At 39.2% G+C, this 17,142-nt stretch overlaps 1 protein-coding gene across 1 annotated transcript in view; it reads left to right on the top strand.

The window, feature by feature from the left end:
• LOC106958135 (protein FAM172A-like) overlaps positions 1–17,142 on the top strand; it is a gene marked incomplete at its 5' end in the record, with an annotated part of 84,542 nt that overhangs the window by 32,902 nt on the left and 34,498 nt on the right. The window contains one exon of the mRNA XM_015049897.1: positions 3,846–3,930. Coding sequence (XP_014905383.1) covers positions 3,846–3,930 — 85 coding nt within the window. The remainder of the gene's footprint in view (positions 1–3,845; positions 3,931–17,142) is intronic.

Below are 17,142 nucleotides of genomic sequence, written 5' to 3'. Positions count from 1 at the left end.
TAATTACATAAAAAATTGCATAAAAAATACCACAAATATCCATAAGGTCAAACTGCTTCTATTCTAAGCAACAATTTTTCAAAATCACTCATAATACGAATTATGAGTGATTTATGCATACTAATTTATTTTGAATATAATTTAAAAATGCATAGATATTGAAAAAAGTAACAATGAGCTGAATGTTTTAGATTTAAAGTGCTCATTGCATTTAATATTATAGGTTTTCAAAAATTAATACTGCTACTTTAATTTAGAAGCCTTATTTTCTTTTTTTTTTCTTTTTTTTTTTTTCCAAAAGCGATGTCATTGTAGAAAACAAAGAATGAGTGTGCTAGCCATCCTTCAGACACCTAAACATCAGTGTGCAGCAACAGGTCGCGAAAGAGACAACAGAGAGCTCACCATCTTTCTCAGGCTTGTGATTGTAATGATTGCTTAACCTTAGGAAATGTATGATGGGACTACTTAGCGGTTTTGAACTGTAAACTTTTCAAAACCTTGGTAAACTTTAATAACCCACGCTTAAATGTGTACAATAAATTCATTTCTCCGTGAGTTTGGGAGCGGGTGGGGGGGAGTTTCATCTAATGTTGCGATTCTGTCCACATTTAAAACACTGTGGAAATCATGGAACTATATAAAACATAGAGAGAAACATACACAGAGCTACATAATTGTGGGAAAAGCCGAATCTATCTACCTATTTGTTTCTGTTTTGTTGATTAGTTGAATGCAAGGACTTGAACGGTAGACGAGCAGCTTGAAGTGATGATGCCATGCATCAGAGGCAGCCGATGAGATGTGCCATCCGATTGTCATGTCACCCTTCTCTAATCCCAGCCAGCAGGCCTTGCCTTTATGTGAAGGCTGTTATGCCTGTGGTCTCCCACAGCTCTGGGGCTTTGTGCTCCGTGTGTCTGTGTGCGTTTGTGCATGTATGTGTGTGTCTATTTATGCAAGAGTTTGTATGCACATGTGTGTGTTGCCTTGACAAATCTATTCAGAGCCAAACCTCCATGTCTCCATTGGTGGTGATAGCGGAGTTGTAAGGGATGGAGGAGGGCCCTTTGAAAGACTCCCCTCCTTCTCTCCCTCTCCAGTCGCCTTCAGCCCACTGCTCCACAGCCCAGCTGACATCTTCCTCCAGACAAACTGAATGAATTAAAGAAGATACAATGAGACACTTGATGTAGCAGTCAAGGAGCCCCACTGCTTCTGTGCTGCTCCACACAGCTCTGCCCTCAAACTCAGACTCAGAGGAGAGCACATCTAGGGCAAAGCAAAAGATCTAAAAATACACAATATGCCACTGTTTACCAAGATGACTTTTCATCTTCCCCCAGCACTAAAGCCCCCAGCTGCCTCCCCTGTTTCCCCTCTCATCTCTTCACTGATCTTTCTTCAACCTCTGTGGCTTCACTTTTTCTATATCCTCTCCAAATACAGTTGTGTTTGATTTATGTGACTAAAGGAATGAATGAAACATGATGGACTCGATTCAAGAGGGCATTTTTTTGATACCTCCTTTCCATTTTTTTTTAAATTAAAAAAGTTCCACAATCATTTTAATTCAATGAAAAGTAAACCAAGTAATTCTTGTAGAACAGATTAATCAAGCTGTTGATGGCAAAAGACTAAAGTTTTACCTGGTGCAGAAGTTACAGAAATAATTCAGGGGTCACTTTATCTGTAATATTTTTATTTTAAAACATAGCAAACACATGTAGGCAAGCACACAGCATAACTGATGCCTTTATACTTTCTCAGTTAATCATTGAAAACATGTCAAAAATGTGAAATAAGTAAAAGTCATAAATAAACTTTTACTTTGTTGTGGTCAGTTCCTTCTTTTTCAGTAACACTGTAATTTAATAACTTCATTCTGGCTCTGAATGTTTGTTCTTATACTTTCAGACCGAATGTGTGATATTATCTCCAAACTCTTTGATGTGGTACAGGACTCAAAGATGAATTAATGTGAAGAAGCTAACCCTTTTATAACTCAGAAAACATAAACCATGACTGAGCATAACTACACTTCACAAACTCTGAAATAATGAAACTTGCTCTTGCTCTGCATTTACCATGCTACTGTAAGAACGCCATTTTTATTGTTCTGCCTGTACAACACATTTATATACATGTGTTTGTTTGAGAAATTGACTTTTCCTGGTGCAATAAAGTTGTGACGATTCCTACAAGATCTTGCATGTGCAGCTTTGGCACGAGCAGCAGCAGTTTTGCCTGCGCTTGCAGTGACGAGATTCTGGGGTTCACTTTCTACACATGCTGCTCTGTTTGTTCTTATTTTAATTGGACATTTTTGTCTAAGAAGGACACCATTGACTGACTTTAATTTCTTTCTTGAGTCTGATACTTTTCACAAGTGTTTCACTTGTTTTGAAATCCTGAGTTTTGTAAACCTTGGGCTGATGAAACTACTCTTCAAAGCAAAACTTGTATTATGGGATCCACTATCTCCCCGTAAATATTTTCTAATCTTCAGCATGCTTTTGAAGTAATATGGCTTTGGATTTGTTTTCATTTGATTTGTACGTATTGACTTTTCACATACCACGGTGTCTGTTAGAGGTTATAACATGAGAAGTGTTGCATATTTGTCCGACTTGTCAATCACCTTGGACGTCTGCGGGTTAGTAGGAGAATTCAGAAGCACGTGTGCCTTTTTTTCCTGTGTATTTGAGTTTGAAGGGATCACAACGCATCTTTGTGGGAGACCCTCCCCCGAAATGAAGTCACTGACCCACACACAGAAACCTTTACGCACACACAAGCATGCACTACGCAGTAATGGCTGTCAGGGGGCCAGGGTGAAAGTAAACAAGGGCAGATAAGCAGTGAATCAGAAGGACGCCAGCTGCACATTCTAATCTCTTTACATTTTTTCTTTCTTCTGTTGAACTTTTATCTTATCTAGGGGAGCGTCTTCTCTAAGCATTCCTTCTCAGCCTCCCTGTCTCGTTTCCCCTATTCCCTTGTTTTTGTTCTAACCCTATGAACCAGAGCATGCCAGTCCACACTGCAGAGTCAAAAGAGACAAACACAGTTTGATGTGTTGTCATCCACTGACCCAGTCAATGAAAACTCAAAACTGGAGCAAAAGGTAAAGCTCTCTGTTCTCAGGGATTGATACATTTTACTGAAAGAGCATCAGATTCAAACTTTGTATGTGTGAAACACCCCAGTGTGAGGCGGCACATATAAACTAGGAGCGATACACAAGATGGATGAAGACAGCAGCAGCAGATAAAGAGGTCTTCCTCCCTTTCTGACAGTGGAGTTGTCAACCACAAGGGGTTTGAGAAGAGTTGGGGTGTTTTCAGGGGGTTATGGGTCAGCAAGCGGGGCAGACACCCTCTCCCCCCAGGGCGCCCAGTGATCAGCCATGGTAGAAGGCCTCAGCTCTCCACTCCAAACAAACGCCAGGCTGTCTTAGCAGCATATCACAGAGCTTTTAATTGCTTGTTCTTGTCTTTGTCTCCTCTTCCCCCACCGTTCATACTCCCTTCTTTTGCACGCTTTTTTTTGCCCACCTGTTCCTTTTTCTCTTCTGCTGTGCCTTCTGTTGTTTCTTTTACATGGTCAACATTACAGAGCTTTTCTTCACTGTTTTAGTATTAACATTGTTTCTTTTACTCTTCCTGATTTAAGTAGATATTGATTGCAGTTTGTGTTTATTTGTATGTTGAGTCTTTAGGAAACTGTAGTTGTCCACTGTCCTTTTTTTCATAATAATAATAATAATAATAATAATATACTCAAGAGTAAAAGTTGTGATATGTGTTTTGACATATTTGTTTCCTTGGTTTTGTTTCCTACAGTGCTGTTGTAACTGGGTATCGAGTCCCGAGCCACTGGACACACAGCTTGAGCCCATGTTGCCAGACTGCCCTAGAGTTTCTGCAGGTAATACTCTGGTATTCTGTACCTACACACTCCTCAACGGTCGCATCTTTCAAAGCCTGAACTCTGCAGTAGTGTTGGCGTTATTGGGTTGAGTAAAGAACTTAATACTTTAAAGTTTGAATATTGTCAAATGGTGCAGCCTTTCCATTAATTGTTGAGATGGATATAATAAATGTATAATCATTTTTGATAGTAATGACAATAGAAGTAGTGTAAATGCTCCTTGTGCGTTTACTATTAGTCCTTTTTTTTTATTTGCACGTGTGTTTGTGTGTGTTGGGTAAATCAATCTGCATACAGCCACCTGAGCACTGATGGAGAGCGATCATTGTCAATCAGACTCAAGAGCACTAATTTTTACATAAAACAAAGATTTTCTTACATAAACTGTCAGTTCAAGTTCAGTTCTATTTCCGACTACTTTGTCCCATCTTTTTCATCATCCACTCTGCCTCCTGTATTCATTAATCCTCTCCTGCAGTGTTTGGCCTCCTGTCCCTGTGCCCTCACTGCTGTTCACTGGCCTCGATGATGTCATGTCCATCATGAGAATGTGTCCTTAATGTAGGATTAGGGATGAAAGCTGTAATCCTCAACATGACTGTTGATAAGAGATGATGATTGTGATGTTGTTTGAAGAGTGACACACATTTAGATATGCACACACTGACAAACAAAGAGAAGACTCAGTCTTTAAATAGGAAAGAGTATATATGTGATGTATTTCAAGGCACTTTTTAAATAATGTATTGAGTCACCACTTGTTTAATATGTACCTACCAACAGATACCTGGGAAACTTGGAATATCTTGCCTCACATTTTGTCACATAACAACCACAAAATTCAATGGATTTGGGTGGATTTCAGGTAATGGATCTGCACAAACAATTTAATGTTTGGAAAGTGGACAGAAGCATGTTCATAGCAGAAAAATAGAAATCTGAACGTGCCTAGTTAATTTCCATCCAGCCTCTTTAGACCTGTATGTGGTTGTCCACTTAAACTGACAAGCCTGTAATAAAATAGTTTAGATCAGAAGTACCCTTTCCTCCAAAGTAGGATGGGTAACAATTTCTGTCTTTGAATGTAAAAAGTGACCCATTTGAAAAGACTGCAACTGTAATTCAACTAAACATTTGTACTATAAGAGTGAGGCACATTTTTTCAGAACTTAATATGTAAAAACTTCTTAAAACCCAGTCCACTTTGTGTCATGTAAACCCTCAATAAACTGCATTGAAATGCATTGAAATTTATGGGTGTAACCAAGCAAAATGTGAAAAGGTCTAAAGGGTATGAATACTTTTGCAGGGGACTGTGCGCTCCTCTCTCACTCTCTCATTTCCATTGCCGCTTCGGAGGTTCATACCTTGTGATTTTATTCCCTTCAAAGCTGCTCACTGACATCATAGTGAATGTATAGGTCATCTTACACATGCCCCCCATGTCTGCGAGTACATCTCTTAACATTGCTATCTCGTCTCTTTAACTGAAAAAGGCTTGTTCCACATGAAGCAGTGTGGGTGGTTGGCCTGAACATCTACCAGTGAATCAGCTCCTTGAAATGTCACCTAGCTCTCAGAACAAAATCACTGCTTTATTTCATGTTCAAATGTCATTTTCTTTCACTCTCCCAATTCGGCCTCTTCTCAGCGACTGCCGTCAGTCAAATGACAGCTGCGGTACAGCCAAAGTACCGAGGTCACCAATTTTAAAACTTTTGCCGTGCCTAACATTGTCCAAACACAGAGCTGTTTGACACATTATCGTTTTGGTATGTGTGCACTATTGACTTGTGCTATGTTGACTCCTGCTACTTTAACTGGGCTGAAAAGATCTGGGTCTCTAGCTTGCTAAGAGAGCTGCCAACTCAGCTTGTCTCTGGTCTTTTGGTGGCAGCTTCTGATGTCAAAGGTTGCCTCAGTCATCTTTGTGTCCTTGGCAGCCTGGCAGGTTCACAGGCAGCAGCCATTGTGGTGAGAGTTACAGCAGAGCAACAGAGGTGACAAGGTTGAGAGAGGGTTGAGGGAAGGCTGTCAGGGCATCGTGGAGCAGAATTTCAGTCAAGCCAAATGCCACCATGGCTGCTGTTGTCTCGGTTGCCATGGTGTTTGCCTGTGTGTATGTGTAAGTGTTGGTAATTGGGGCTAAAGATAAAGCCTCTCAGTAACAGAAAATAAGCCAGTGAATCCTTGCTGTCATGCCCAACATGCGTGCACACATATCCAGGGGCTCACATCACAATGTGAACTACTGCTCTTGTGTGTAGCCAGGCAGAGCTGGGCCTGAGGCAAGTCTGGGGCTGGTGTGGAGAATGGCATATGTTCAGACAGACCCGCGCTAAAATGTCTGTGGGCTAGCAAAGTATTCAACTTCTATTGGTCATGCAGCATCATGGAGAAATGGGATAAAGGATCAGTCGTCCTTTTGCTTTATTTGCAGTGTGGGCATTAGTTTTTTTTCTCTTCTTATTCTTCTCTTCCTGGAAGAGAAGAATAAGAAGTGTCTGTCTACCTCTCTCATATTTCCCAGTCAGAAATCTGGCTTCTTATGACTGTCTTGTATTTCTTTCAAGGAACTTAGAAAATCTGACTTTCAAGTATGAAGTTCAGCTGTGTGTTTGACCTGCACAATATTAACATCATAAAGAGTTTTCAGTAATCATTGTTAACTATCATTTCCAAGTGCCCTAATTTCACACTTTGCATGGTTAATATTACTGTATCTTCATGGTGCTGGAAGGAGTAAGGCTGCTGCAGATGCTCACAGCTGACCCGGATGATAGTGCCAATATTCAGCAATGATATTACAATGACAATTTTAAACATAATGCAGTGTTTTAAATCATCCCAGTGTGTGTTTATTTAGATAATGACAGCAAAATTACGCTGTATTTTTTTTTTTTTATTTTGGTTTCGGTTCAATTTATTTGCATCATACAAATCCCCAGTTAACGTCATCTCAGTATACTTCATGCAAAAAGGTAAGCAAATTAAGGTAAGCTGGATTGATCAGCTGAATCTAATCCAGTTCCAGGACAAATCAGTTTAATTTGATTCAGCTTAAAGTGCATTATGGTCCAAATAAGACAAATTATATTAAATACAGTTAAAAATGTTAGTAAAATGTGTTTGGTCTGAAGAAAGTAGCAAAGCAATATTTTTATATTACTAACGCTTTGAAATTTATTCATTGTTTTAGATAATTACAGAATGAAGAAGGCATTGTGCTGTGAACAGCAGTGAGAATGTTTTGGTTTATGATCTTTTTTGATGGGTTGTTTGATCACAGAGTCTGCACTTTCAAAGGTGGGAAAGCCCCTTTGCTAATAACACACACACACACACACACACACGCACAGACACACCTACAAATCGCTTCCTCTTAGGTGATTATTCATTGTCCAAGCTGATTATTAATTACAAAGGGAGAGCTCTCTGAATGTAAACACTGATTAATGGCTAACAAAAGTAAGTTAATGTCTTACCTGTACTTTAATTACCGTCCCTGCTCTCCTACAAGCAATATCGCTTAAAACTGCAATTAACCATAATGGACTGCAGAAAGGGACTTCCTTCTGTTTTCACCTGTCACAACATATATAAGTTGGTATGTCCCTTTGTTATTTTACAGTGGTTCGCATTTCTGAATATTTTCTAGTTAGGATTTCATCTAAACTTACTGATCTTGTTCAGAAAAATTAAAAGTGGTAGCTGCAAAACTTATCCAATTTTTAGGAATTACTTTTTTTTTTGTGCGTGTGATGTACTGCGAGGTGACTTTGCTCTTCTCTTTTTCTACAGCCAGTATATCTGCAAATGTACTTAGCAATCTGGCACATCACAGCAGAGACACAAAGGAGTGGCTTTTATTAAAGAAAATGTGTTGACACATGTGCTGCCATGCCATGGGCTCTATTCTGCTCTAGGTTCATCTAGGCTGTGACACTCACCTCCCTGATCCACGCATTGCTGACCATGAAACACTCTAGCTGTCTACACCTCATCACTACACACACACACACACACACACACACACACACACACACACACACACTTACTGACACGCCACATCTGATGGATGTTTGTGTGCCTTAAATCTTTAAAAGGAAATCTAGGCTCACTCGGATGAACTTCATGTCCTCCCACCACTGTTTTTTCAGCTTGGTGTGGTGGAAGTTGGCTGTCTCGGTCGAAGATCACTTGCAAATATGTGCGTCTGTTGTCTGTGTTTTTGTATGTATTTCAATGTTTTCTCAGCTCAGCCAACTCATGTTCAGCTAATGTTACAGGAAATACGTAGGTAAACTCTGGCAAACTATTCTTTAACCCCTGACCTGGATTCACTGAGGCTGTCTCATGCTTTTGTCTGGGTCACATTAGTTGCAGACCAAATCATAATAATGCGGAAAGAGCTCATGTCAAGGATTCCAGACTTGGTGAAGCTAATAGAAATAATTGTCCCTAATTTTGTGGGGTAATAAGGATTTGGTTTATCAATACTTTTCATTAAAAAATGTATATGATTGCAATATTAATATTTAGGTATAAAGCGAAAATAACACAAATTAAAATCCCATTTCTGTGTTGCAGCCAAAAAAGGAGCTTCTGAAAAACCACAGTGCTTTCTTAAAAAAGACAAAAAAAATTGGCTTATCCCTTCCACTGCCTGCCTCTTAAATATGAATGTTTATCATTAATTTTGCATCAACAAGCAGCTTCAAACAGTTAATTATTTAGCATTTTTATCAGATTTTGTTATATTACTTTTTTATGGTGGTTGTGCTATCTTAATTATAACTAGAGATGTGTCTGGGAAACAGTGTGTTTTTTATTTCACCTCTGCACCATGTAAACCTTTTTTTTACAGAGCATTGTGTTGCCGTCTGTAAGTCAAACTCAAACCAGTATTGCAGACAAAACAAATAGAAGCATGAAGCATTCCAAAACTTTTGATAAATAAATGGAAGTTTAGCAACGTTCAGTGAAACACTCATACAATTTTCCACAGTGAATTGGGCTTGTCTAATCTCATTACCATCTTATTGCCAGATATGCCCTTGAGGGACATTTTGTATTCACTGTTTATTAGGTCCTCCGATTTTGCCACCTTTTTACATTTTGTCATATAACTACAAACATGTAGCTATTTTATTGTGATTTCTAACCAACACAAAATATCATGCAGTCATGAAGCAGAAAGAAAAGGTTCAGTTGTTGTTGTTTTTTTCTTTCAAATCAAAATCAGAAAACCTTGCCAAGCCTGTTTTACTTGGATATCCCTCAATAAAATCCGGTTTCAAAAATCCCAGTATTGTCCGACTTTAATATTAGCTTAAAAATAGTTTTTGAAGGGCTCAGAGGTTTGTTAAAGAAACAGCATTACAAAGACCAAAGAACACAGCAAGACATCTCAGGGTGGTGGTGAAGTTTAAAGCAGGGTTAGAATATAAACAGTTATGTTACGGCAAAAACCTACCAAGACGTGTCTGTCTCCATAGCAGACAGGGCTAGCAACAAGAGCATTTATCAGGGTGCCCAGGAGGCTCTCAGTAATTCTGGAGGAGCTGCTTTAATAGAAGCAATGCCAAGAAGAAAAGTCATTGTTGAAACAAGACTACAAGAACTCCCTTCTACTGTGTACCACAAGCCAAGTAGAGGACACAGCAAACATGTTTAAGAAGGTGCTCTGGTCAGATGAGACCACATTTTAACTTTTTAACCACTGTGGAAAAAACTAAATGTGCCAGAAAGCTAACACTTCACATTTCTCTGAACCCACCATAGCATCCGTGCTTGGTGGATATAATGTTCTTCTGCAGCAGGGGCATGAAAGCTCATCATGCCCCTGAGCTTGAAAAAAAAAACAATACACCTAAAAAAAGGTCAAAAATTGAAGAAGAAACATTTGGAGGCTGTAAAAGATGCAACAGTGGCAGTCTACCTTCCAACGGACAATAACCCATAACATATAAACAGAGCAAAGTCCAGATCTAAAGTCAAGTGAAAGTTCGAGGCAAGAACTTTCATTTGGCAGTGGTGCAGGGGTAAAACACACAATCCATGTACAGAGGTCTCAGTCCTCATCGCGGCTATCAGGGTTGAAGTCTTGACCTTTGCCGCATGTATTCTCCCTCTCTCTTTCCTGCTTTCCTGTCAATTCACTACCTAATAAAGGCCAGTAGAGCAGAAAAAATCATTTAAAGCAAAATAATAATTTGAGTGAAGACTTGAAGTGAACGAGACTTATTTCAAGAAGACTGGAAAGCTGGTCGACCATTCTCCAAAAGACTTAGTTGTATCCAAATTGACATATTTTCCATGCACTGTAGCTTTTCTATCATTCTGTATATTCAGCCCATTTCTATTAAAGTGTGACTTTAAGATAACCTACCAATCAGTGGTCAGCTATATTGTAAACTTTGAAAGAGTTTCACATATAGTTTCAATTTACTGCATGGCATGAAAATGTTTAAAACCTTCTTGCTTGGTCAAGTCTATATCCTCCATCAGTAATCTGGATCAGATGGGGGCGCTCCTATGCAAGGTACAGCAGAGCTGGCCACCTGCTGCTTTGCAATCCTCAAGCCTCTTAACTTCTGCTTGTAGTGTCCATCTTTAGTTGCTCGGAGGGCATCCCCAGATTAGCGCTCCATGGACATGGATCGCATTTGCCCATATGGCCTCTTCTCATTGAGTCGATACATGCTCTAATCTGCCCAGCCCTTCCCTCTGAGCTCGACATGCAACAACTACTGAGAAAAGTAACATGCACATCATGTATGTACAACCTCACAGAAGTGGTAATCAAGGGCGTCGATGGCAACCTCAAAGGTTACTAGCATGTTTTTTTAATCCCAATTGTTGTGGAATTGTGGATAGTTTTAGGGTGGCGACATAGCGCCAAAGTAATAGCCCTAAATAATACACATCCTTTTTGTGGGTGTGAACTGTTTTTAAATGCACTCCCTGGTGTGCAATTAATCCAATAATCCCAGAGAAACACAGTGAGTCCTAGAACATAAACTACTATTATGAGTTTAGCTGCTGTCTGTATCCCATATCTTCCCTGTGTCTTTATCCGCTCATTAAGAAATCACATCTTGTCTTTCACAATTGTCACTGGCATGCAAGAGTCCCTTTGCTTGTAATCTTTACTGCCACAAAGACTGTTGGCGAGATGACGAGAGTATCTTTAAAAAATTAGGTGATGGTGGTTGTTTAGGTTTCATCTGCCATTTCTTCTTCTTTAAAACAAACACTTGTCAACTGAATTGCAGGGTAGCACAATATGACTGGAATGTATAGGCCTATTCAAAGAACTTGGGCTAAACGTGTGAAGCAGAGAGTAATATTTTAAGGTATAATAAAGGTTTTTGTTGAAATTTTCTATCAAGAGATTTTGGGCTCTAAAAAATTTACCTGCAATTGTAAGTAATATCTTCATTTTACCAAAAAAATAAATAAACATCATGTTGAGGAATATAAATACTATAGAGTTCACCTGGACAACATACTGGACTAGAGACACAATAGTGAAGCCGTCTGTAAAACAGGAGAGAGCAGGATTCATTTCTTGAAGATGCTAAGGTCCTTGTAGGTTTGCAACAAGATGCTGCTTATCTTCTACAAGTCTGTTGTTGAGAGCATCGTCGCTTCTGTCGTCATCTGTTGGGGCAGCAGCATCAGAGCCAGGAATTTAAGAAGGCTCCACAGCCTGATAAAGAAAGCTGGTTCTGTTTTTGGGTCAACTGTGAACATTACTAATACAAAAGCAAAGGGTTGATTTCTGTGCTTAGAAATAAAACCTATTTATGCTTGAATATTGTTTAGAAATGTAACCAGGTGAGAAATATGAAAGCAGAAGTAGAAAATATTTTATTTTGAAAATGAAAAGCAATACAAAGGTGTAATAATGACTTGTTTGTGGCCTAGGAAGCAGAAAGTGCTTAGATGGTTTCTTTGCTTATTGTGCCAGGAACTAATGAGATAGGCTGTGCTGATCCCTCACTGAGGCAATGACTACTAATCCTCAACACTGTTTTCCTGCTCCGGTTGTTTATCTACCAATATCCTGTGGCTGTCCATGGCATGTCACTGCTTTGTGTAGCCCCAAGTGACCCCCAACCTCTGTGTCAGCAAAGTTTTCAGCTTTGAAATCGATCTGGTATCTGAGCCAATGTAATGTAATAAAAAGTTCAGCTTTTTCTTTCTTTTTTGCTCAGTGTATAACTAAGCTGTTTGTTTTTTACTGCTACGAAGCATGTGGACTATGTCTCTCTCTCTCTCTATTGAAACTTCAGTGAACTGTATTTTGGAAATAATTTAGAAAATGAATTGCTTTTATAAAGCTTCTTACCTCTTATATCTTTTTACTGACTTTGTACACCGTATTGGTATTGAAAAAAGTCTGTTTCACTCAGTGACATCGTCTGCACTGGAGACTGCTATTATTATTGCAACTTAGTAGATCAAGGATCAGAAAAACACCAGATTCTTTTTTCAGATCACGGAGACACTAATCAGGGTCGATGCAGTCACTAGTCAATTACTTTGTAGATCTTTAGGGATTTTCTCACGTCATGTTATGTTTAAAGTTGTGGTCTTGTTGTGGAACGACCAGTGAATACATTTCAAGCAGTCAGAAAATCTTGTACACTTGTAAGTGTATCTTCCTACTACAAGGAATTCTGTGTGTACCGCCATGTTATCAGAATGACTTAGAGACACACTAGTTATCACTTGTGTGAGCCTCTAAGGGCTAAGCTACAGAGTGGATGGAAAAATGCCACTCCTGTCTTCTCTTTGTCTCTCCTCCAGTGTGTCCACCTTCTGCAGAATACATCTCTTATCTAATCAACAAAGAAAGGCCCAAAAATACACAAAGAATGCATTTACATCTGCAGATCCACAATCAGAGATGGCACTGAACATCTAGACACATTTAGTGATGCAACCCCAAACATACACACACCACTCATATCAATCCTTACATTGATCTGGGTCAAATCTGGATGTCAAGATATGATTAGCTGCCGTCGTAAAATGCAGGAGCACCCCAGGGGGCAGACAGCAAGCCAAACATGCAAATCAGGAGGTCACCACCAGGTTGTGCAAATAGACCTTGATGTAGAGAGAAATTGAATTAGGAGAAACCTCTGTACCTATAATTATGTCCAAATAACTGAATCACCGTGGTCCTCCTTTCAAATATCTTTGCCACTAAAGTCAGCAAGAAGAGCTGTGGGATCAAAGTTTAACGCACAGATTCTGAATCCATCCCTTTGCATTATTTTAATCTCCTCATTTCAGGTTGCATCCCAGCTTGATCCTCAGATGTCACCAGTGGGACACCACTTTACCCCAGAGACCCAAATATCACAATCTCAAACAAAAAAAAATACATTAGCCTGGCTGGCACATTGTGCCTGAAACACGCCAAGAGCACGAAAGGAGGTTGGCACCAGCCAGTGTGGCACATTCTTGGAGAGTTGGCTGGATGTGAATTGCATTTGGCACCAGGAGGCTATCAGGTAGTAATTAGTATAGCTAACATCCCAGATGAACGAGTCAACTCAAGGTCAGCATAAAAATCTTCAAGGGTCTTAGTAGATAAAGGTTGGAGGCCAAGTCATGCTCCTCTCACTCCCTAAGTATAAGCTCATGCCTTGCCTGCTCAGATTTGCTGAAATCTGACTTGACCTTTAGCCTTGAGGTGTTGCAGCCGGTCACATGTCAGCCTGGCTCCCGTGGACCTTGTTGAATGTGTTCCTATTGGATTGTCTGAGGAGTTCCTACTCAACAGCCGAACAGCTCAAGTGATTTTGCTTTACACACGACGAGGTTTTTGACATAGATGTTACCGTACAGCTTAAACCCATGCTTGGCATTCCAGCCCTTCCCTGGCCCCAGGATCACCCATTCTCTGTCGCACAGGCAGGTCCTTGAAGCCGCCAGGAGAGAAATTAATAAAATGTGTGAATGAATGCAAAAAAAAAAAAAAAAAAAAAAGATTTTTTTTTTTCGACTGTATAAATTTGAATGTAGTCTGGTGTAAAATTCATTTTATTAAATAGTTGTGGAGATCTGCGTGCATTTGTATATGATTTCTTTAAAATTGCCTCTAATATTTTATATAACAATATGGCATAGCTGTTTGAAGTAAGTGTCACACTGACTTATTCTAATGTCTTCAGTGCCTTGCAAAAGATTTCAAACGCTTTGGAAATTTTGTGTATTTTGTCACATTGCAACCACAATGTCAGGGTGCCTACGCCATGCTCAACACAATCCAGAGTCCTTCTATGTGTTCTTGGTGAAATAATCTAACATAACTACCAGATCAATATCATTTCTAACTGTCTTCAAGAAACTCTTGAAGAAGCAGCTCATCAAAGAGCATTTTCTGCCCTAGCAGGTAACCTGTACATCCTGCACTGTGCACATTTCCCTCCTCACTGTCACTCTGTCACCTCTGAAAGAACTAGACTATAGTGGTCTAGACTTTAGAAGGTCTTCCTTCTAAGTAGCTTTTTGTTAGCTGTGATCTTAATTGCATTTTTATATCAACATTTGTAAGTCACTTTTGATAAAAGCGTCTCTCTAATGCACAAACATTAAACATAAATGTAGCAGAACACGGTCAAGTGGTGATACGTATATTATAATGACATATCCAACATTTGGTCTTTATTTACTCTGATTTATAATTACCAAATGACACAAAATAGTCCCGGTTGTAGCATGCTGGTCATGTCACACCATTTGAATCTTTACACAGTAAAGGTTAGATGCATTTAAATCCCCCCTTTAGATTCAGCAGCACATGCTACCGTATTTGAACAATAATATAAATAATATATAATATAATATAAACAAAAATATACAATTCTAAAAAAAGAAAATGCCAAAACTAGAGTACATGTATTTACAGTTTGAGAATAGAAATTTTTATGTGTGTATCACATGCTTTGCTCTCATAGCTTCTATCCCTGAGGAATTAAGATAAACAAAGATCTATTCCAGAGGGAGAGGAGGAGAAAAAAAAAATTTGAACTACATGAACTTTGGTGCATTTCATTTATCCGGTGTGCTATTTGTGGTGCTTTTCATCTCTTGAATCCTGGCCTCATTTCTCTATCTTGTTTTTGGAAAACATGAGCTAAGCTGATGTGCACAAGCCATTAGATCATTGCACTGTATGTCTGACCTGTGACCAGTTAATCCCCTGCCCTGCCCCGCCCCTGGTAAACCCCTCACCCCCGCCCTCCCCACATCTGCCTGCTTCATGCCATAACCCCAGCCACATCTCTCCATGGAATTGATACTATGGTGTTTGGATGATCCTCTGTGTCTTCATCCATACTGTAATCCTATTTGCTCCGTCATGTGTTGGGACTCACAAATGGGTGTGTGTGTGTGGAATGACATCCAGCTCATTTACAGATGTTTCGAGCTCAGCAGTGCCATTGTCTTCTGCATGTGCCAGAGATTGTTCTTCCGCACAAACACACTTACCATAACTCTTCAGTCACACATTCAGTTTTGCGGTTATAAATAATTCTAACAATATGAGTAAGACGACTCCGGAGGATTCAAATTTCAACGCTCTGTCCTTTAATCCCCTCCTTTATTCTGCCATTTGCTGCAATAAAAATGTTAAGCTGAGGGATTAAATAAGTACAGAATGGAATAAGAGGATGTGATGTGGCAGACTTCGGGTGCAGGTGGGAGGCAGAGACTTCCCGCTCATTACTGAGACACGGGGCTAAAGGAGAGACAGAAAGCGCTGCGGGGTGAGAGGTCCTTGGCAGCAGTCTACCAGTTGGCGTCTCAGTGTCCACATTTAGTTCCAGCTGAGTGCCCACAGTGGATCTGACGGTGCTGAGTTGACACTGACCTCTGGAGCGAGGACCACTGCTTGCCTGGATCCACCGCCCCTTTTGATTCATAGGGCTCCTTGTGTTCTAATCCCTCCTACTCTTTATATGACAGAAATGGCTTCACAACAAACCAAATAGGAATGCTTAGAAGTTGATTTGTCCTACCAGTGTGGAAGGTTTGTGATCAAACTGGAGCAGCGTTAAAGAAATTTAAAGTGAAAATCCATAAATATTTTCTCTTTACATTCTAAACCTTTTATATATGTAGAGTTTATGAAGTTAATTGGATTTTTCACAAACTTTTCCATGTCAGCTTGATTTTTGCGTGCGAAATAATGACAATCTGTGGTGTGCTTTTGTACGCTTTAGGTTAGGTTTAAATAATTCCACAACGTGGTAAAACCAGGTAGTTTAATATATGTACAGTCACTCTTACTATGACTAAAAGCTCAATAAAACACTTTGAGAGAAAACACAGTGATTGTTACTAAATAAGTAATGAAATATTCAAAACCGGAGCACAAGGAGTCTGACTCCTTCAAATTTATTTTATTGTATCACACTTTAGATGATGCTCTTATAAAACCAACAGAGCAAGGCAAGATATATTATATAAATTAGCTATCTTTAGAGGTTTTTATGTCTTGATTGCTCCCCTTTAGTCCTGCACCTCACAGTCCAACTCACTTGATGAAAGCAAACATATTATTTGGGATCCCATTGCATCAGTCTGACTTTCTGTTTTTTGATGAAAAGAAAATTTACTAGTGATTCTTAAAGACATTGTTTGTTCAAGGAGCTTTTTTACTGGAAACCTTCTTCCACTGCAGTTTCCATGTCTGGAGTACCCTTGACACTGATTCAGAGAATGTTAGTGTTGGACCCATCATACTATCAAGTATTGTGAACTCGTGTTAGTGAATGGGCTTGCAGAAACAATCCAGAGAAGATATTACTCTGCCTGTCAGTTGTCACTTGGTGCTTCTAGCTAATTCATTCTCCATTTCAGGTTTATTTTAGATTTTGTTATTCTGCGCTGCAGATATTGAAAAAGTCCATTCAATAACTAAACTTCATAGAAAAAACTGAACTTATCTATTTGACATTGATTCACAAAATGCTTTATGTGGAAATGTCTCATGTTGAAAGTTCTCAACCTTTCTATTAGCTCAAATTCAAATTCACCTCAGAAATACAATAATTTATCATGTTTTTTTTGTGGTTTTTTTTGCATGCCTGTTCAGGTAAAGTGTTTCAGTGTGGTGACCACTGCTATTTCCTTTTCTAAAGTTAAATCTGATTTTTTTCTCTTTCTAGATATATACATGAA

This window comes from Poecilia latipinna, unplaced genomic scaffold (genome assembly GCF_001443285.1).
Source record: "Poecilia latipinna isolate Pla-1442-1.1 unplaced genomic scaffold, P_latipinna-1.0 Scaffold964, whole genome shotgun sequence".
Lineage (NCBI taxonomy): Eukaryota > Metazoa > Chordata > Actinopteri > Cyprinodontiformes > Poeciliidae > Poecilia > Poecilia latipinna.
This window is presented reverse-complemented; position numbering and strand designations above follow the sequence as displayed.